Genomic DNA, 22,238 nt, shown 5'->3' with positions numbered 1-22,238 from the left:
CTGTAGTTTGCATCAGTACATGGACAAATGTATTTGATACAAACCTTCAAGTGAGATGACTATACATGAATTCATACTGACTTCTTGTCTGATATTAGCTAAGATGGTAACTAACTACTTTTGAAGCAGCAGTAGCCTTGGGATGACTTGATCTACAACCTTACTCACCTAAGCATATTGTAACAAAAATGTCTTGTCTCCTGAAGCTAATTGCTTCATCTCTCTCTTGAGTTATTTGGAATGTCACAATGTAAAAGCTGACAGCCTTTTGGGAACGTATTTCAAGGAGGATATCATGGTTTAGTTTAGCTATTTGCATGTTCCTACCACTTCTTTGGTGCACTCCAGGGGAAGAGAGAACAAATCTCCATACCTTAAGTATATTGTCTTGGGAGTAATATTATATCAGTTCTCAGTTCTGCTCTGAGCCAGAAGAGTTCCCCTCAGGTTTCTGGCATAATTTGAAAGTCTTTTTGACAGAAACCCTTCTTTCTTCAGACAGCAGTTTCTGAATAAGCTAATCTGTCCCCTCTTGGTAATGTAAGTCTGCCTCTGAAGAGGCTTCTGCATGCAGAGAGCACATTTTTGAAAACCACATTTCCAGAGTTAGCTTTTCTAAAAGCTTTACTTTTTGACAATTCAGTCACTCACAATCAAACCGCTGCTTCCAGCATGGTAGAAGAATATGTGAAAATGCTATAAAGTATACAGTTACCTGTGAGAGTGGGGGAAGGCCTTTTATAGAGAGCTGTACATTTGCAGAAACTGAGAGCAGAACAATTACAAGGCCCTTTGTTCTTAAACCAGGCTTAAAGCCAACGGCTGTGAAGTCTGTGGGGAAGAAGCTGCCTTCCCCTCAAATTGTTGAAGAATCTGATGAACAAGCAGACACCTCTTTGGGGGAGAATTCTACTTTGGAAACTCTAAAGCAGGAGTCCAGTTTTTCTACCTGTGCTCATTCCATTGATGAAGATGGAGATGTGGCTGTGGTTGAGGAGGTCAGACTTGAAGACCCTAAGGTAAGACCATGGGTCTTAGTATTTTCTTTTGGGTATGGCTATCTGAGCTAAGTTGTGTATATTTGCAACAAGATTCCAACTATAGCTTTTGTATTTGTTTATGGGATTGTTTTTTTTTGTTTGTTTTTTTAACTTAATTTTATTTCAAGACACATTCATATTCTGTCAACGTTGTAGGCAAGTGAAAATTATTCCAGCAGATAGGAAAGTAGACACCCACTACATCATTCTGGGTTGGTTCTCTAGTGTTTTACAATTTCCCCATATTTACTTAATATGTGTCATCACCTAATGTCCATCTGTGCATACAAGTGGTGTGTATTATCTGGTTTGTCTGCCCTAAACCAGAAGAATTCATGGGCTTTGACATGAAAATTGTGTAGCTTCACTGTTGCAAGAACAAGTGTGAGATGAAGTGTTTCTGAGGGACAGAACATGTTGGCTTGGACTCAGCACTATGGTAATGCCACTACCAGCTGTCTAGGCCAAAACTCTCAAGTCAGCCAGGGTCAGAACATGGAATGGGCAGAGTGCAACTGTGTGAAAAACAACTGTTAGGCTGATGACCCTGAATAGTTCATATTAAATATCTTTTTGTCTATGTTTTGCACTAGAAGATATGTGACCAAAAGAAGGAAAAGCGTTCCAAAGCTACAGCAGTGGAGCGATCTCATGAAACTTACAGACTGCTAAAGCGCCGAAATCTCATCGTGGAAGCTGTCCGAAACCTCCGGCTAATTGAAAGCTTGTTCACGTGAGTCTGTCTGAAAAACAGTGTTATGGGCGCCCGATGCGCTGTGGTAGCACAGGCCCTGCTTCAGGAACCCTGTGTGCTGTTGGCTTTTTGTATCCCTAATAGTAGTGCTGTAATGATGGAGAGAATGCAGCAAGGAAGGGGGAGGGATTAAAGTTACACTGAATCTTAAAACTTAGTCAGGTGTTTAGAAGCAATTATAGCTCTTCTCAGATAATTAAACAAGTGGAATTTTAAACAGTATATTCAGAGATCTCTATTAGTATTGATCAGAGCTGACCAGAGATCAACTCTAAGAGATCTACCTATTTTCTCCTCTCAGTATGCCAGTGCCCGGAGCCACATAGTAAGGTACAGCACTTCCCTGCTTGAGGATTCTTTCATCTGCCTAAGTTTTGTATCTACTTGTTTTCAAAAATTGTTCTTGTGTTATTCTGTCATTGATTGTAGAGACTCTTCATGTCACTCAGCCATCATTTGTCACTAGGATTTTAGTGGGATCTGGAAAGTTTGCTTTTCTTAGCTGTTTTATGTGGAATGGTTTTATGTGTTCTCATGATTTTTCCTGTAGGGACTAAAAATATTTCCCTGAATGATATAGCAATCTTTCAGACTTCTAAGATCCACTTTCAAAGAGAAATGGCAATTCTGGCATTCTCCTTGAGTCCCAGCTTCCAAATTCGCAAGATTCTGTTGTGGCAGATTGGATCACACCATCCATCTTCTATGTCAGCGCGTAACATCCTGGCTTGTAAAAATACACCGGGCTGCATGTTCTAAGAATTTAGTAAGAAATAATGACTTTATTCTCCTCTGGTTTGAGAATTTTGAAACTTTCTGTCTCCTAGTTCAACTGCAGAGTGTTGTGAAACTAGAGCTTCATCTTGTGGCACCAGCCTCGTTGCTGATTCATCTAGCCTTGTCCAAGAGCAGACTTAAAAGATACTTCTATCCCCTATGCTCTGTCCCCTTTAGTGCTATTCATAGGTTCCTCCCTTACTAGTGAAAGTTCTGCCCCTCTCCGGTGTCTGCTAGGGAAATTTGATGGTTGTCACTATAGTTGTTAGTTGCCATTATGTGGTATTCTTTTGAAAGTTGAAGTCCAGGTGTACATTCACTTTACTGTCTCATTTCCTTAATACCCTTCATTATTCTCTTCAAAATTCGCTCTCCAGAAATAGGGCCTGGAGCATTTGTGAAGAAGTGTATGAAAATGGGCATAAAGAGAGTAGGGTGTGAACATGCTCCTGCAGACTAGTACAAGAGAAGAAATGAGCTTGCTTCAAGTAACAGGATATGTGTATTTGTATTGTGAGTGCATGTGTAGTTTCTGAGCTCTGAACACTGCAAAGTAACCTCTTTCTGCCTCAATCTTAATTGAACTCACAAATGGAAATACAAACTGCATCCGTCATGAAAAGCTGTAGGTTTTCTTCACCTTAGAGAAGCTGACATAAGAGCAGTGGTGTTCACCTGAAAATGGTACATTTAATAACAGAGAAAATACAGCTGAAATTTAAGGCTAAGTTCCTAGTTATCTACAGCAAAAGGGAAAAATGAGCAGCAATTGCTGGAAGTAGGGAAAAATCCATTTGCCTCATTGAAGCAAACTCAAGCAAACTGCTTAGGCAGTTTGGAGCATTTCTGGGCTAAAATGCAGGGGTTTTTTTCATCTTGTAGGCTTCAGAAAATGGTCATGGATCAAGAGAAGCAAGAAGGTGTCTCCACTAAATGTTGCAAAAAGTCTATCATCCGACTGGTCCAGAAGCTTTCACGAGAAGGACTCCTCAGACTCTATCGTACTACGGTCATCCAAGATGGCATTAGTAAAAAGGTGCGTGCTCAAACCCTGGCAACAGAAACGGCTTTTCTCACAGCCTTCTGGTTTCTCAAAGTATTTTGGGCCTTTGTACTGAAATATAGGGAGGACGTTACTTTTTGTAGCAGAACCCTCAGTCGAGCTGCCTGTAAGTTACACATCCCAAACTGAGCTACTGTGAAAACCAGGTTTCTGGTTACTTTCAATTATTGTACTGCAGATAATCATGAAACCAAGGAATAGTCCCTAGGTCAGTCTCTGAATATCCTGTCCGAGAGGTTTTGTTGTTTGTCTCTCCTTGCACTGTCAGGCTACGGCACAATTCTATTCAATCTCATTTTGAAAGCAGAGAGTGTATGAGAAATGATAAGTTAGCTTCTGAATTGAGACTTATAGAATGGGATCTACCTTGTATTTTTAACAAAAATGCAGTGTTACTGAGTTTTATGAAAGTAAAATGTCTGTAGTTTAAATGTTTGTAGTCTGTAGTTGTAAAGCTCACACTTGTCATTGTAACGAGCGTGAAATATCAGAAGCAGGGAGAGAAACAGTTCATTGAAAATCACTTTCTGCACAATTACTGTAGATTACACATGAAATCATGCTAATCTGAATTGTGTGTGTACTTTTAGCAATAATATCTATTAGTTTGGCTTTATGAGGTACTGCTTTTCATTTATCCCTTTCAGCTTAGTATTTGCAAGTTTGTATTCTCCAAATATTTCAGATTTTTTTTTTTTTAAAAAAAAGAGGTTTGTGCAAATGACACTGAGTTTTTATTGGTATAGAGACCAAACAGCCTGGTGTCTTGCTTAGTATGAGCTAATTGGTCTTTCAGTCCAAAGGTGTTAATATTCTGTGAATTAATAAAACTTTATAGTGTTCATCCATTGTGGCTACTAACTAAATCTCTGATAATTTATGCGGCTGATTAAGAGTTGATATCTCCATAAATACCTCTTGTTCATTTTCTTCTGCTTTTAACAGGTAGAGTTTGTTGTTCATCCTTCCGTGAGTCCTAATGATCCACTTGTAAAAAGTGCCATCGAGCAGGTGCGTTTCCGAATCTCCAATTCAAGCACAGCAAGCAGGCAAGTTACAATGATGATCTCGTGGGGAATCTGGCTTATTACATGTAGTACCTGCAAAAGTATGCAGAGGAAATAAATGCAAATTAAGCAAAAGAAAAATTAGCCTCCTCTCTAACAAGAGAGATCAAAGTTCAAAGATGAAGTGAGGTGCTTAATATCTGCCAAAGACAAGAAAGAAGAGGAATTGAACTCTGATCCCTTGAACTTTAAGCATTAGCTTCAAGGTCTTGACTTCTCCATGCTCACTTTGTTTTGCATTTCAGTCACTGTCTTCACATGGTATCACACCCAGCTAGTTTAGAACAGCAGTGATTAAAGAGCTTTGCCAATTCATAGAGAATGCGAATGGCAAATGAATGAGAATGGCAGCACTAAGCTTCTTAATTTTCTGTTTTTTGGTTAGTAGTGGATTCGAGGCCAAGTTAACCCTGTAATCTTGGAGCAATATGTAGAGAAAACGTAGGGTTCTCTTTAGCTGCAGACAGAGAAATACAGGAATTGTTGAGATGAATGAGGAAGAAATTCCAACTGTTTCTTTCGGGATTTAAGCATTTTACTGCCTGTGAGGTGTGGGCAGATAAACAAATCATCATAGTGGGACTTTAGACTGTTGGCATTAACTTCTTAATTTGCTAAAGATTTGAAGTTCAACTTTTGGAACACTTACAAGCCTTATATAGCTTTTATAGAAGACTGGTTCACCCTTTACCTTAAAAACTTCTGCAAAGGAAGTTTTTTTTTAAACTGTAAATGTAGTCTGTGATGGTCACCTACGTGCAAGACCACTGGGCAACAGAGAGCATAGGATTCAGGACTTTGGAGGTGAAGCAGAAAAAAAAACATGATCATGTAGCCTCATAATGAGATCAATTCCCAGAGATGGGGTTCTGTTCCCTTCTTTAGGAACCGTGCATACATTCTCAAATGCAAAGCACAAGCTTCCACCTGCACCTTGTGTCTGAAAAGATTAATGTAAGAAAGAAATCCTATACCAAGAGAGAATAGGGTTGTGCATATTAAATTTCAATACCCAGCTTATCTTTTCAAAAAAAGCTCATAAAAGTACCTTTTTCCATCAAAATATTCAGTATCATTTCATGGGAACAAGTGTTCAAGGCCATCCTTCTTTTGCAAAGAGACTTGTGTTTCTTTTAATTACCAGCCCCAGTGATGCCATCTCTGTTCAACTTGCAAGCATTGCAAAAAAAACCTTACCTGTTTTTACCGAAGTCTTGTATGGTTTCAATACAGGGTTAAAATTCCGCAGACACCAACATTGCAGGACCATGCTGAAGAGGAAAACCTGGGGCAAGATGCAGTTCCTGAATCAGGAGAAACACAAGAAAGTTCATGTAAAGCTGAAAATAATAGTCGAACAGGAAAAAGTGATGAAAAAATGGGCATAACAGAGCTAAAAAACTATCACCCTGTTACAGGTATATCCAACTTTTTTTTTCTGTCATCTTTCACATTTCCATTTATTATTAATGATCACTTTCAGATGTTGGGTTCTCGTAAGATATAAGTGGTTGTTTTTTTCTTATTTTCTAGAAATGCCTTACATTAGAAGCAGTCTCAGCTAGGGACTACTATCCAATGTTTTCTTAGATTTTTTTTTTTTTAATTGCAAGCTGGGGTACTTCCATTCTCTACTTCTTCACAAATGTGTAACTGATATTTACTTTCAATGGCCCACCTTTTCTTCCATTTTTTTTCACATCAGCTTTGCAGAGGTAGCTTTTTTTTTCTTTTTTTCCTGTTTTAAACCACTTTTTATTTCTGTTTGATACTTTATCTTTCCTCCCAGTTCCAGGACTTGGGCGTTCTCTTGGCTTTCTTCCCAAAATGCCCCGTTTAAGAATGGTCCATATGTTCCTTTGGTATTTAATTTATGGGCACCCTTTAAATGGAGCAGACCGAAAAGGAGGTAGTGATGGTGAGAAAAAAGGCAGCAAGCAAGGGCCAAATGTGAACGCTGCTATCTTCGAGGCCCAGACAGATGGGAGCGTGCACATTATTGAAGCTGAAACAAATCCTGAAATCTCTGCACGTGACACTGAAGTGGAGTTGTCTAATCAAACAGGTAAGAATTGACACATCCTGGCTTTACTAGAGGCTTTGCTGTGCTTCAGTGTAATATTTCCATAGCTGTTTGATAATATGATTTCAATGAAAACACACAAAGGTAGGAACACAAATGCTTGCAAAAAGTACTGATAGATTATTAATGTCTTGTTCTCAAATTGAAAAGGATATCATATAGGACCTCTATTCTGGGGCCAATCATAATTAATACTTTTTCTTAATGATTTAGATAATTAACCAAAATATGCTCAAACTGGGGATGATGTTAAGTGGAAGGTTTGCTAGTAATTTGGAGGGCAGGATTTGAATTCCAAATTGTATTGAGTAAATTGGAAGAAATGGTTTAGATTTATTCTTATTAGGGATAGGTTTGAACCAAATCCACAGTTGCATAACTAGTGCTTAAACTAAATTATGTAATGTTGCCACCTTCTATTTTTTATATAAAAAAGTTGTAGTGAGGGGGACAGAATGCATATCTTCCAAAGTGAAGACAATGTTCTAGTTAATTGATCAACTGTTCTCCATGCTACTGGATGTAGAAAAAGAAATGGATTGGATATCCATATTTATTTATTTTTTAAATATAGTTTAAGGATAGTTAAGTCTTTGAGCAGATTATCTTGGTTAAAAAAATAAAGATCTTATGGGGGTAGTCTAAGTACCGTTTTCACACTTCAGAATATGGGAATTTGTTATATTTGTAGTTTTCAGACATCCTCTAAAATGTCTGTGTAAGCAAAGAAAGAAGAACAAACTTACTGTTACAGGCTTTTCAAGAGTCCTCACCAACATTGAAAAATCCACTTCAAAAAAGACTGAAAGTCAGCGAGATAAGTAATTTTTAGGTCATGTTAGATTTTCAGGCATCCAAACAATGAACTGCCAGATATGTTCGGCTTGAACACTCACAGTAAAATGACTAGTGTAAGTATTGAGTTTGTCCTGTCTTAATCTGAACCTAAGCCAGTTATTTTGTTCCTAGTGTATGTGGATGATATGTCGTGGATGCGCTATGTCCCTCCTCTGCCAGTTCACAGAGAGTTTGGATTTGGATGGGCTCTTGTTAGTGACATTCTTCTCTGTTTGCCTCTCTCACTCTTTGTTCAAATAGTACAAGTGAGCTACAAGGTATAGTGCTTTTTTTTATTATTATTACCTCATATTTGGTTTAATTTAAAGTCTGATAATTCAACTGGATTTATAAGCAGTAACAAATACCACCTTAGTCTTTTTAATGAAACTAGCCATTAGAGAGTAGAAACTTCATTTCATCGTGGTTTCTTGTACAGAAATGCTAGTTGCATGTACAGCCACACTGAGAAAAATGTATAGCCCTATAATACTGAAAATTCTAAAGCTTATATTTTGCAAAGAGCTTTTTATAATCTCAGTGAATCTCCTGCCTGATTAACACGATTAATGTTTAACCATTTTACAAAAGCAGTAACTTTTGCTTAAAAATATTTCAGTAGACAGTAATAATACCAAAGCTCGGTACTTTAAAGGATAGTTATATTTCACGTTTTGATTAACTTATAAATAATTCTAGGTGGATGGTCTGGAAGAATTTTTAAATGATCCACTACAAAGGCACACACTGATCAGATTTCTTCCAAGGTCAGTGCGACAGCAGCTTCTCTACAAAAGGTAAGTAGATGAGTCAAAGTAAATGGCTCTAGGGAGGAAACAACAGTGGCTGACTGTTTTCTCAGTTATTTTCTGTTTATGTCGAAGAGAACTTTGTTACTGAAGACAAGGATCATCAATCTTGTAAGGATAGTGTGCCAAACTGTATTTTTCTCTCCCAAATAGAAGGTAATAAGAAACTAATAAATGATATTCATGCATGCTGTCGGGCAGTGTTTGAGAACTGGGAGGCTCTGTCCTTCATAACTCATCAGCAGGATGTTACTTCTGTTCAAAACACACTCCCAACTGCTGCTAAATTCAAAATTTAATAGAGTCTAAATGATGCTGTCCTTCATAAATCTTTCAGGAGGTGACACATTACCTAACTCATGCCTCTCATACATAACGTTCAGTTTCTGTGTATGTGCTCACGCAGGCATGTCTGCCATTGTTTGCCATTCCTCATCTATAAGGTTTAGAAATCGAGATTGGACTGAAGGTATAAAGTGAAAAAAAAAAAGTGGTATAAATTCCCATGTAATTGCACAGAAAAACTTAGATCTTAATGAAGTTAAATGTGAGCAAAGCTGAATTTTTCACAAACTCTCTCTCTGTCTCAGAAGTGTGATCTCAAAAGCTTCCTGAAACTTCCAGAGTTTTGCCACTGAAGTGGATAAATATCATGGGAAATTATGCACTTTTTGCTATGCCAAGCTCTGAAAGCAGTTTCTTGGAGCAGGTAGTTCTGAACCTTACAACTTTAAAGAACTGGACAAGAATCCTTATAGTTGTATGGACACGTGAAGGTTTATCAGCCCATATTTAGTAGTCATGTTTTGTTATGTGTGTCTTCTCATAATAAGAAATTGTCTGCAGATCTGCTGGTGTTCTAACCTTGTTCAACTCTTTTGTACATAAAGTATTTTTAGCTAATTATGTTCTTTGCTAGCAAAATTTTGTTAATAATTAGCTAAAATACTATGTTTTTTGTTTGAGGAAAGAAAACTTGCAGCTTTGCGATTTTACTTATTTTCTGTGGACTAACAAGTCAGACACTTGAGAAATTCTAAAACCCAGTATTTCAAAAAAGCAGCTGGTTTTCTGAAACTTCAGGTTGCTGTATGAAAATGGCATGTTTTCTGGTATCATTGTTAGTGCTTTCGTGAATGCTAATTTTATTGTTTCTAACATTACTGCAGGAGGTACATCTTTTCAGTCGTAGAAAACCTTCAAAGATTGTGTTATATGGGATTGATACAATTTGGTCCAACAGAGAAATTTCAAGACAAAGACCAGGTAATTCTTTGAAAACTTAACCATTTTCCTTCGTGTTATTTGTTATTTGGGGGGTTGTAATTGCCTTAAGCAGTTTAATTAAATACTGATGTTGCAGACATATGCAAACCTCCAGTTCCAGCTGTCATATTGTAAGTTATTTTTCTCTGGAAAGAGAGTACTCAAGTGTATAATGCTGGAAGTTGCACAAATAATGACCTATGAGTTTGCAGACTTTGTGAAAAATTGGTATGCCATATACTCATTTATTAAGGTGTTAGGCCTTGGATGTCTAACAGACAGAATTAAGTCACTAATCATAATAAAATAGAGACATTCTTACACAACTTTTTGTAAATTGAGAGCACATGCAAAGGAGCACATATACTTTACAAGATAGATAATTAGGCCCCTAAAGAGGAGCCTAATCTTGAATGAGAGTTTGTAGGAAGTAGGCACTCTGTGGAAACTTGGAATAGTCCTGTGCACAAGCTGGGGAAAGAAACTGTTCTAAACCTAAAAATTAAGTTTTTGCTTCACTGGCAAAGGAAGTTTGGGAATACAATGCAATATGGTGGATGTTGGCATCTCTGAGCAATATTTGGCTTATATACTGGCTCAAAACATCAAAGACAGAGAAAATGCTAATCATTGCTAATCAGATTAGATTTTGTGTCTTGTAAATTATGCGATTTCAATGCTTTCTTTCTACCAGCCTTGAAACATACTGTATTTGACAGGTGTTTGTGTATATGAAGAGAAATGCTGTGATTGTAGATACCACTATCTGTGACCCCCACTATAACTTGGCACAAAGTAGCCGCCCATTTGAGAGGCGCTTATATGTTCTGAATACCATGCAGGATGTGGAAAACTTCTGGTTTGACTTGCAGTGTGTCTGCCTTAATACACCATTGGGTATGGTATAATTGTACGTTCTTATTGCCTTTAATGTTCATTCTGTTAAAGCCATAATTCCTCCCTCTTTCCTAAAACTTGAGGCAGGCTCTGTGTATGTAATTGCTTGCCTTTAGTTATGTTGGCTGATCTCCTTATGCACGAAAAAAAAAAACCTAGGACTTGGAGTTTTGTCCTTGTAATTCTGTGAAGTTGAGATCTAAGAAACAGAACTATGTATTTGACATTTTCAGAACTGTATTAAAGGGAAAATCCTTTCTGTCCCATTAGAAGTATCGATATGTGTAATAGCCCTGGTAGATTTCAATTCAGCTATGAAAAAAGCTTCTTTGAGAATACTTTGAGAATAGTTAGTAGTATATTTTTGTCATAGTCCTCTATCAATTCAAGCAGATCTCTCTCTTCCTTAAAAACATGTTGCTAAACTTTCCAGCAGATAGCCCCCGTTAGCTGAGAAGTGGAATTTAAAGGATTTTTGCACCCAATTTTTTTGAGTTTATTTTTTTGTTTTGTCCTTTTGAATTTTTAAATATGATATACAGCTGCAACAAGTATACATTTAAGGAAAAAAAAAAAAAAAAGATAAAAAAGTTTGCTACTGAAAGGCCAGACAAAACTATTCTGTATTTCTGTAATTAGTCAGGTGAAAGAATCTATTTAGTACTGTTTGGTAAGTCAGTGAGAGCAGTAGTTTCCCATAGCAGGGTAGATTGAAATGGGTTGAAGTCTAACTTCTCAACATGATGGTCAAAATCATTTTTATGTCTAGGAGTTGTCCGCTATCCTCGTTCAAAGAGAAGTAATCTTCAAGGGGAGGAGACTGCACTAGATGTAGAAATGGAACAAGAATCAGCAGTGGATAAACACAATCTGGAACGGAAGTGTGCAATGTTGGAATATACCACGTATGTCTGCTTCTTGCTTGTTTTGTGGAATGAATTGAGTGGGTAAAAAGAACTGTTCTGGTTTTGAGAATGTCACTCAACAGCAAATGCAGTGAAGATGAGCATTTCATGGTTGGTTTTTGTTTTGGTTTGATTTTGTTTTTAATTCAGAACTTTTCTGATTAAGAAGAAGCACAGTTATGTATCAATTCTACAAGCACCGTGCCTATCAAGTGGGTATTTATTCTAGCAGAATGGGAAAAACAGGTTCAGATTTCCTTCCAAAGTAGTACAGATGTGTGGTGAAAGAGTCTTGGGGAAAGTGAAACTGGGAAGGAAGGAATGCTTCATAAGTACAGTTAATGCAAGAGAAAAAATTAAGGACTCTCCTGTGCTTTATAGCATGGCACCTCAAGTACCACAGAGCTTCAGAAGCTCTCAAGTATCACATTCTGAATTCTGTCCTTTCTGTGTTGCAATTTCTTACATATTGCTTGCAGATCTATTCCCAGTATGGTATATGTACACTGGTGAAATACAGAAGCCTGAAATACATCTTCTGCCAGGATACATCACTGCCAGGATACTGTGACAGCCTTGCAGAATAGCAGTTATACTTTTAATACTGTTGTGCACTATGGTTTAGTTTTGTTGTCAATACTCTATTCTGTTTTATTAAACAGTGTTTAAAGGTATTTTCAGTATTACTGATAGATACATGAAGTTATCTAAAAATAAACAAATAATGGAGTATATATCTGAGGAAACCAAATTCCAATTTCTGGTTTTGTTTTTCCTTCCAGGCAGAGAATTTCACATGCATTGCAGTTTTGTTTGTTTGTTTGTTTGTTTGTTTGTTTTTAATTTATTTATTCATTTTCCTGTTTGTATGTGTATTTAAACAAGGTTTTAATGTGTTTTGTTAGTTGGAGAGATCAGTGCTTGACAGTGTGAAAAATGTCAGGTTTATGGTGGCCTTTAGTTCCCAAGGAAAACTTTCCCCACAGTTGCCATGAGAAAGTTTCTCATCTAAGCAAGTGTTTTCTCTAGTTCTGTTGTAGGAATAATAATGAGACCAGTGTTTAACATGACCACTGGAACTTAATTAACAATAATGAAGTTGCTTTGGGTATAATCTTAAAACTGAAAGCTTGGTCATTAAATATCTGGCACTACAACTTAATGGAAGAGCCTCTGCATCTGCAGAGTAAGGGGAGAGTTCTGCATGTTGCACACATGTAACTTAGGAATTGCTTTCTCAGATACTTTTATAAAATAATAAATGTACATTTTTTTACTCTTTCTCTTAGAGGCAGCCGAGAAGTGGTTGACAATGGAACAATCCCTGGGGATGGGTTAGGTGCTGCAGGTCTGGATTCCAGCTTTTATGGCCATTTAAAACGCAATTGGATCTGGACAAGCTACATCATCAATAAGACTAGCAAGGTGAGTATCTTGACAGTATAATTTAAGAAAAGCTCTACAGCCATTCAAATACGTAGTAGAAACGGGAGAAATGAATTCTTCATTGTAGCTAGGGATCTTTCTGTTGTTCATACTGAAAGCTTATTTCAGACACTACTCAAAGGATATCATTATTGTAATGTTAAAACTGATGGACTCCTTTTGCATATCACTTGTTTGAAAATGCTGTTCTTTTAGGAAAATACAGCTTCTGAAAACGGACTGACAATGAGGCTCCAAACCTTCTTAACAAAACACCCTCTTCCACTTAGTACTGGAGGTAAGGTGCTGGTGCTGGTGGGGGCTGTGACTGTTTTATGACTGATAATGTCTTTGTTAAATCCCATATTGATTACGTGGGTTATTCTGTACCTGACCTAGAATGCTTCTGAGGCATTGTAATTGAAAAGTAAATAATTTCCTTTCCTATTTGTTGGATATCTGGAACATTATTTTTTTATCCTTTTTAATTTCTGATGTGCAGTTTGCAAAAAGTCCAGAAGGACCCAGTGTCTCTTATGACTAGGATGTTAGGTCCTGAATCTTTCTAATAAGGCTGTAGTAGTATCAGAGGTCTGGTTTATACCGATGTAGTATAGAATACTAACCTTATTTTCTAAAGCAATTTGTGAGTGATGTTTTTTCCGTCTTTCAGTGATTTGCCACTGGTTTAATTGGATCCAAACTTTTTGCCTTTTGATCTTTCCTAAAAGTGGGAAACTTCTTGCTGCTTCGATTTTTTTGTTGTTGTTGTTAAGGGTGTTCATACTCTTGTACTTTAACTGTATGTTAGGCTGTAGTTGCTCTGCAGTCAAGTTGTTCTGTATACTTTATATGTAGATACAGCTACATAAAGGTGTCTGTTTGCAAACGGTCTTATTGCACCTTCAGACATCTGGTTTTCTTCATCCCTAGCCTGTTTTGTAGCATCTAGATGACTTTAAGGTTAAAGTCCTTGTTACAAATAATTCATTCAACATCTCTATAAGCTCAATTTGATATATTAAAAGGAGCTTCCCTTTTACATAACTATTAAATTGAGAAGAATGTGCGACATTAAACACTTGTAATACTGAAACTGTTGAACCATTTTTGCCAAGTCTAGCTTGATTTAAATTCCTAAGTTACAAAAAGCTCACTGTAATGAACCTTCATTAAGGCGCTGCTAAAATTGCATAGCCTAGCATCTAAGTTAAGGCAGAGGAAGTACTTCATGTTGAATATAAAACCTCAGTTCAGTTTCCTTGTGTTTTTGCACTGTATTCTAGACTTAATAATAATAATTACTTGATAATTCCAAATTTAGGTAGGATTTTATTCTGTGTTAGCTACTGAGAAGTGGCATGAAATGCCACACTGACTAACAAAAGGCGAGTTGGAGAGACCTTCTCTCTTAATACACTGAAACTGGCACTTGCTTTTTATATCTTATTATTGTAGAATGAAATTGCTATAAAGATCCACTTCTGTAAATATATGTCATCTTAGGTAACAAAATTAATATTTTGGGAGAAGCAAAGGCAGGATCTAAGTCTCTTGTCCAGAAGGAGGAATGTATTGAAATAAGTAAAGAAGCAACCCAGGATCGAAACAAACGAGTGAGAGGTGGAAAAAGCCAAAAGAGGAAGAGGCTTAAGAAGGATACTGGGAAGGCAATAAAGAAGAAAAAGAAAGGTAAGTAACTAGCACACATCAGGAAAAAGAAGCATTCTTTTTAATGCATCTACCTACTGTAGCTTCCTTTAGAGAAGCTGATGTGACTGACACAGTGTGGGAAATGGAATGTTACTAGTCATCTTGTTGGGTTGTCTCTTTTGGTGAAAAGGTTCGGATGTTCTGGGACTGTATTGTAGCTCTGGTGGAAAACAGGAGCATGCTGCAGCTGTTACCTGTGTGTTGATCATGGTTGTACTACTGTATAAACGAAAGAAATTCAAATTGTGCCTGGGCCAGATCAACTCATTGCAATTCACCATTTACCTTTTTGATAGCAGGCTTAGAGCATCAGACCATGAAGAATCTGTAGGTAGTCAGTTTTCTATCTAAAGTGCTTGTTTGCTCATTCCTGAGCAAGGTATTAATGCATTTTACTTCCTCAACTGCTGTCACCTGGCTCCTTCGCTGTTTTTGTGCTTTCATTCTTACAAACTCGGCTTTGGAAGTTGTTCCTGGCTCCATAATCCTCCTCATCCCCTGAGGGATTCACGTCCAGACAGATAAACTTTCTGTAATCCACTGCATGTCTGTGCATATCTAGACTGCTGCTTTTTGTGTCTGTGGTAGTATGTAACAAGAAGTTCCCCTGATACAGTCAGTCTTCTGCTTTTGAATGACAGAAACAGAGCTGACAAAGCAGCACAAAAGAAAAGAAACAAAGCATTAAGTGTGTAGTTAACAAAATTTCTTCCTGTCAGACTTTATCTCTTACTTTAATCTTCACAAGGATAAGGTAATAAATCAAACAGCAACAGTAGAGAAACATCTGTTGTCTTCTGAATTGGCTGAGAAGCTACTGATGGGAACTAAAAGCCTAATTGCTTGCTTTTCACACTAGCCACAGTGAGCACCTTTTCCTTCTTAAAAATTTTTGCTGCATTGTGCTTTTATTCACAACAAACATCGGTCTGAACTTCTTAAATATAAAATACAGTTGTAATGTTTCAGGCTTGCTCCTTGGATATCTTTCAAAGGCAAGCTGCTTTGTTTCCTATTCTCATGCAGGCCTTAGTCTCAAGAAAAATTCAATGTAAATTAAAACAATGACATTTGAGGAAAACAGATAACCATTCTTCTGTTTAAAGCACCTGCTTGGTGTTACAGCATTTTTTCCAAGTTGTACATTATAACCATTTACCATGCATACACCTGGCTGAATGCATAGTCTCTAGTGTTTTTGGTTTTTCTACAGATTAAAGAATGATTAAAATACATTTGACACATCTGATGCTTCACTGTTGGTTACAATGCACTTCTCTTGCAGTGTGTCATAGTGAATAGCCTGGCTGTACTACATCTTATGGAAACATAATACTGGAAAGAACTTGAGTTATATCCAGTCAAATTCTGTTTGTGGATTTTTTAACCCATTTCTTCATTGATTTAAGCCATGTTTTCCAAAGCAAGGATAGCGTATTTAGCCCACTGAGTCTCTAATTTGGGCTTTTGCTCCTTGAAGTTGCACATTAGCATTTATAATGTTTGTGATAAGAGTTTGAATTCATCATAATACGTAGTGCTGAGATAATTGTCTTTTTCTGGATTTTAGAGGAAACTTCTGTAGAAAAAAGCAAAAGGCTCCGCTACCATGACGAAGCTGACCAGAGTGCTCTGCAGAGAATGACACGTCTGCGTGTCACCTGGACAGTGCAAGAAGACAGCTTGCTCATGCTGTGCCGAATTGCTAGTCATGTGCTAAATGCCAAGGTAGGGCCTCTATTTAATGGGTCTGTGTATTGAAAACACATTTCATTGATCCTAGGAGTTCTTCCTGGTTCTAACCATTATTTGTGTACATAAAATATGAAGTTTAACTCTGAATGTTTCTGTTCTTCGTAGGTAAAAGGACCCTTTGTTCCATGGCAAGTAGTTCGGGATATCATGCATGCCAGTTTTGAGGAGTCCCTTGATAAAACTTCCCATTCTGTTGGACGAAGAGCTCGTTACATTGTCAGAAATCCCCAGACTTACCTTAATTACAAGTAAGAAGGTTTCTGTGTTCTAGGTATAAGCTGAATTCTGAAACTAAGGGATGCGCTGCTCCCATGTTTATCTTGTTTCATGGGAATATAAATTTCCAATTTTCTGCACCCTAGTGCTACCAAATCTGTCTCTTCAGGGGGAAAGACGTATCAATGGCATAAAGAATAGCACAAGAAATATGTTGGTATGTAAATCAGTAGTGCACTTGCATCTTAAAAGTACTGTACACTTCTGATGTTAGCTGGTATTGTGTCCACTTATTCTTCTTTTCCCCATGACTTCAGAAGAAGATACGGTACATTTGAGAAGTTAGAGGTGAGTGCAAAGTATAATTAGGGATGGAAACAGATACTGTAAAAGGATTTGTGTGCCTGGAAAAGAGAACTGAGGGGAGATGTCAAATGATTTTTTGGTTCTCTGACATGTTTATGCTATTAAGAAGGAACAATTACTTAACTGATATAAGAACTGAAGACGTTGCATAAAGATCATAGCCAGTAGTTTAAAATAATGGTAGGTTTTCATAAAACATGCAGTTGAGCTTAGAACTCCTTGACACAGGATGCTTTAGATAATAAAGTTTACATGAATTCAGCAAGTAACGAGATAAATGAATGAAAGAAAAATCCACTGAAGAGTATTAAAGACATTATAAATGTAAAGACATTGTTGTGGATCAGGAATTTCCCTTTTAAGCAAATTCTCAAGCTGGGAGATTACACAAAAAAGGTATCACTCTGCGCAGCCACTTCTTCCATCTTTCCAATCTGTATCCTGTTGGTATCTGTTATAAGAGGATTCTGATTGAAATGGAATTTTTTTTTTTGATCCATTATTACACCTTTGTGAAGACAAAAGTTCTGTAAAAGGAAAGATCAATTGTCAGTTACATACATCTTGTTTGATCCTTAGAAAAATTTATAATTGCTTTTTTTCAAACTAGGAAAAAAGGGTTAACATACTTAAAGTAACTAGCTCTACTGTTCACTCGTCTTCTTCTAGACAGAGGAGACAAACATGCTTGAAAGAACAAGTTGAATCTGGTTTGGGTTATTAATGTCTCAATTTGATTGTCAGTTCTTAAGTAAAGATACAGGGATTTAGAAGTAACAGTGGCAAGTAACTCTTACACTTTGGTATCTTCTTTCAGATGAACCAAGCTGTCTCACTTAAGTTTTTCAGCCCTTCGTCCCTCACAGAATACCTCTGCTTCCTATTCTGCTCTACTTTCTTGCATTCCTTACGAAATATTCAAAAAAAAAAAAAAATTACTTGCATGGGTGCTATTCTTGCACTGTGTATGGGCTGTGGCATAGAAGTTTTTCCTAAAGGAAATTTAGGTTTATTATTCAGGTCTCATTTCTATCACAGCCCATGTGAAGTAGTGAAATGAAGATGAGGTGGTTTGATTGCACTGATAATCTAGGTATGTGGTAAGTTAGGCAGAATTCTTCCTTTATTCCTATTTTGTAAATGACATGTATAGTTTAATTTCTCTGAGCAGCATTAGACTGAGAGAATTTCAACCAGTTACGATGTCTTCAATTGTATCTGTTGCAGAGTTTGCCTTGCTGAGGTTTACCAAGATAAAGCCCTCATTGATGATTTCATGAATAGAGAAAATAACTATGAAGATCCACAGGTAGGAGTGAAATAATCTGAAAGGTCATAGAGTGCCTGCATTGCTTGGGTTACTGAGTGCTTGCACTGTGATTTCGTTTCTTGAGTATTTGCACTATGATTTAATTTCTTATCTCTCTTGTGCTCTTTGCTACGTTAAAAATAGCATTGTTGTAAAAATGTAGCATCATTGCTATTTGGGAATGAGATGGACACAGGCAGCCTTACAAAGGCATGTAAACAGCACAACAAAATTGGTTTTTTTTGTTTTTTCAATGTGTTTGTTTGTAAAAATCCTTCATGTGTACTCATGTACACTGACTTTTTTTTTTTTTAATCCTCTAAGCCCCTTGTCTAACAGGTGTCCTTCAAAAAGTGATTGTGCAAACTGATTTGAGGTAGAACATGTTAGAGACTGTGAAGGGTATAAGGAGAAAAAAATACTTAAGCAGAAGCCTAAACAAAGCTCCAGCAAGAGATCTTATGCTGTTGTGTCTAATTTTTTTTTAACTGTCTTTATGGTGGGTTGCTTGTAGCTGTGAGCCTGATTACAAACAGAACCTGCAACTTTTGAGAAAATCAGCAGTCTTTACAGAGCTTTTAATGAATTCTGTCATCTGTTGGACTATTTCTCTGACTTGATAATTCAATACTAAGCTATCTCTACCAGAATCTTCCATCAACACTTTGAAAGTAAATGGTCTTTTCCGACTCTTCAGAAATGTTACCAACCTCAATTTCTTTCTCTTTGTTTTTTAAAGGTTTGTGCAACAGAGTTTAAGCAGTTTGTGGAAAGACTGAAAGTGAAATTCAGTTCGACACTGGGGAATCCCAACCTTGAGATTCCTGATACTTTGCAGGAACTCTTTTCCAGGTAATGGTGATTTTGACTTTCCTTTACCATTTTCCAGATCAACTGGCTTCATTTTGTATCATAATTTGTTGCTGGTTATTCAGCTAAATCATTTCAATGCTGCTGTCTAAAACTGTAATACCAAAGAGCGCTTAGTATTGTGTAGCATTCCCCATGCTCCCTGTTGATGAATATTACTTGGAGATGAGTTTGAAAATATGGGTCTCAACAATTTTATGATAACAAATTTAGCACCTTTGTAACTTTTATTTATTTTTTTTTTACTTTGGGAAAAGCTGTATGTTATTGAAATGCTGTGGATGGCAACTGAAATTCTGAGAACTCAGTAAAATACCAAATCTGTACAATTCTGTACTGGCTCCCATGCATGTGTTTTATCTGACAGTTATGCTGAGGGCTGCTGGAGCAGAGAGCACCCTTGCACTGCTTTAGTACTTAGGTTATTAGCAATTGCTGTGGTTAACCTCTGCATTTCACAGTTGATACGAAATCAAGATCTCTGTATGGCACAGATTCAGCATAAAACATGTTACTTTTGTCACGGTGTTTTCCCTTCACTTATTTAGATTTCGAGTTTTGGCAATTGGAGAAGATACAAACCAAAACACAAAAGAGGATAGTCTCAGTAGGTGAGTAACATCAGCACTATTTTTTTCCATTGGGACTCCAAGGTCATGTCAGCCCTCACATCTGTGAAAGTTGTGTATATAGTCATCTAATTCAGTATGTTTTTCATGTTTGTTTGTTTGTTTTTTCAATATAAAGCTAAGTATAAGAATACGCTTAAAAGCCTGCAGGTATCTCTGACATGGATCGTGGATTTGATAAATAGAATGACAGCAGCAATGACCTTCTCAAAATTTCTTCGTTGGGAAAACCTGAATTTTCAGTATCTTTGTGATTATTTTTATCTCCAAGTTTTTAAATCTCCTTTACAACTCAAAAGAAATTTTTACCACTTACTGTCCTCACCAGAATTTAGGAAGTAGTAAGATCATTCCTGAAATGCTTTGCAATGTTCTACAAATCTAACCTCTCAACTTGTAAAGAAATGGAAAAAAGGTGTCTGGAAATTGCAGAACACTAAGGAAGTGCTTGACTTGAAGACTGTGTTGGGAATCCTTGGTTGCTCTACGAAAATCTACTTTATTATGGCTCATGTGCAGACAAAAGATAGGGCAAGACTGTCAGATGAGCCCAGGTCTCACGCTGGCAGAAAATGCAGATATATTTTGGAAAGTGGCTTTTGGCAGAAGACTTTTGTACTTGGGAAGCACCTTCTCTGTGTTAACCTATAAACATCCAGAGGAGTCTTAGGAGGAGTCTTACGGAATGGGTAGAGGTGGAAGCAGAAGTTCTATTTACTGGCAAGGAGTTCTCTGGAATGTGAAATAAGACAGTCTTTCCTGTATGAATATTCTCAACTAAGACAATAATCTGTCATTCTGGTGGTCTCTTACCATTATAATAACATTTATGTTTTCCATATGGGTGCTGTACCTTAAGAGGAGGAGATGTTACCAAAAATAACTTTGTTTTATGTCAGGTTATCTGGACTGATCCAAAAATTCAGGGTGGAGTGTCAAGGAAATGTTAACGATATTTACGTTAATGATCCTCAGCTGATCTCACATCTTTAGAAATCTATATCCAAAGAAGCAAGTGATTGAGTTGGCCTATTTTTGTGCTAATTCAGTAGTTTGGTATCTCCTGCTCAAAAATCATCATCATAAATAAACACTTTTTTCTTTTTTTCAGTGTCTACGATATTCATTTTTTAGTGCTACAGAATCTTATTCAGAGCACTTTGGCACTCTCGGATAACCAGATGAAATCTTGCCAGTCGTTTCAGGTACAAAATCTAAACCAATCCTTACTGGTCATACAGTCCTAAAGAGCTTTTCTTTACCTTGTCACGTCTTTTCAAATGGGAGACAAGAAACCCTGAAACTTAGATTTGTATCCATTCTGTGGGGATTATTCTGTTCTGCTTTTGAGAAATTATGTTTTCCAGGCAGTTCTTCTATATGGTGCTTTTCTGCTGAGGATGAGATTGCAAGATGTAAGGTTGCAGCAATCCCTGAAAATCATAGGAAATGAACTCTATGTCAATTCCAGTGGGTCAAACTGTATCATGATTTAGTGCCTGCTTGGGCAATTGAAATTATGCTCTGGAGGAGATGCCACAAAGGCAGTCCTAGTATCCAGCTGACACTGGCGTTGGTCAACCTCTCCTTCAGTGTTGGAGATTACAAAAATGTATCATCTATCAGTGAAACACTTCAAAAATAAAGTTAGAAGTTCCAAAGGAGTTTAATATCAACAGGCAAGATGGAGCCTAAAAAGTCAAGTTCGTGGAAGCATGTCCGCCTGGTAAAATGATGGGAAGAATCTATCCAGATACAGTGCAAATGAATGTGCTTTACATAGTAAATTCTAGTAGGAGACTGATCCCGTTTTCACTTTTAAGTGTCCTACAGAATTTAGTTAATTTAATTGGCATTTACTTCAGAAAGCCTGGAAGCCAATAAAAGAAACAAATAGTGTAGTTAAGTGAATTTATATATATCACTTACATTCTGGCTTGTAGCTCAGTGTTCATTTAGTTAATATAAACCTCAAGTAGGTGAGCCTACCAGTGGGTTCTGAGCTAAAACTGTCTTTTACATTGGTGTTTTTTGCAGACGTTTCGTTTGTACCGGGAGTACCGGGATGACATTCTTGTGAAGGCTTTCCTAGAGTGTCAGAAGAGAAGCTTGGTCAATCGCCGTCGAGTAAACCATACGCTGGGTCCAAAGAAAAGCCGGGCTTTGCCTTTTGTACCCATGTCATATCAGCTCTCTCAGAGTTATTACAGGTGGGTGTCACTGTATATGCATGAGCAAATAAGAAGAATCAAGTCTGGTATGCTTGGCATGGAGAATACACATGAAGTATCTAGAGTTTAAAAAAACAAACGGCCATAACAGCTGAAGCTCAAAAGATAAAGATACCATCTGTGTATGTTAGCCCTTCATTCAGTTAGCAATTGGGACCATGCAGGGAATAGAGACAAGTTTGCTGAAGAGCCTTTACAGAAAGACATGTGCAGAGGAGAGGGGAGG

At 37.2% G+C, this 22,238-nt stretch overlaps 1 protein-coding gene across 2 annotated transcripts in view; it reads left to right on the top strand.

Moving 5' to 3' along the window:
• The window catches only part of GTF3C1 (general transcription factor IIIC subunit 1), a 42,602-nt gene that overhangs the window by 10,712 nt on the left and 9,652 nt on the right, over positions 1-22,238 (top strand). Inside the window, exons 10-30 of one of the 2 annotated variants that reach the window (XM_084296212.1) lie at positions 808-1,019; positions 1,637-1,773; positions 3,454-3,607; positions 4,580-4,683; positions 5,935-6,119; positions 6,491-6,766; positions 7,754-7,899; positions 8,321-8,418; positions 9,600-9,696; positions 10,416-10,593; positions 11,363-11,498; positions 12,788-12,923; positions 13,140-13,221; positions 14,430-14,615; positions 16,207-16,364; positions 16,497-16,639; positions 18,201-18,282; positions 19,022-19,134; positions 19,701-19,763; positions 20,893-20,986; positions 21,819-21,991. In XM_084296212.1, coding sequence (XP_084152338.1) covers positions 808-1,019; positions 1,637-1,773; positions 3,454-3,607; positions 4,580-4,683; positions 5,935-6,119; positions 6,491-6,766; positions 7,754-7,899; positions 8,321-8,418; positions 9,600-9,696; positions 10,416-10,593; positions 11,363-11,498; positions 12,788-12,923; positions 13,140-13,221; positions 14,430-14,615; positions 16,207-16,364; positions 16,497-16,639; positions 18,201-18,282; positions 19,022-19,134; positions 19,701-19,763; positions 20,893-20,986; positions 21,819-21,991 — 2,953 coding nt within the window. Of the gene's footprint in view, positions 1-807; positions 1,020-1,633; positions 1,774-3,453; positions 3,608-4,579; positions 4,684-5,934; positions 6,120-6,490; positions 6,767-7,753; positions 7,900-8,320; positions 8,419-9,599; positions 9,697-10,415; positions 10,594-11,362; positions 11,499-12,787; positions 12,924-13,139; positions 13,222-14,429; positions 14,616-16,206; positions 16,365-16,496; positions 16,640-18,200; positions 18,283-19,021; positions 19,135-19,700; positions 19,764-20,892; positions 20,987-21,818; positions 21,992-22,238 lie in introns of both variants that reach the window. The other variant, XM_084296211.1, reaches the window with a different exon arrangement.

The sequence above is a fragment of the Netta rufina genome, assembly GCF_964035555.1.
Source record: "Netta rufina genome assembly, chromosome: 15".
NCBI classification, from domain to species: Eukaryota; Metazoa; Chordata; class Aves; order Anseriformes; family Anatidae; genus Netta; species Netta rufina.
The sequence above is the reverse complement of the archived record's forward strand: the minus strand, read 5'-3'. Positions and strand labels throughout refer to the sequence as shown.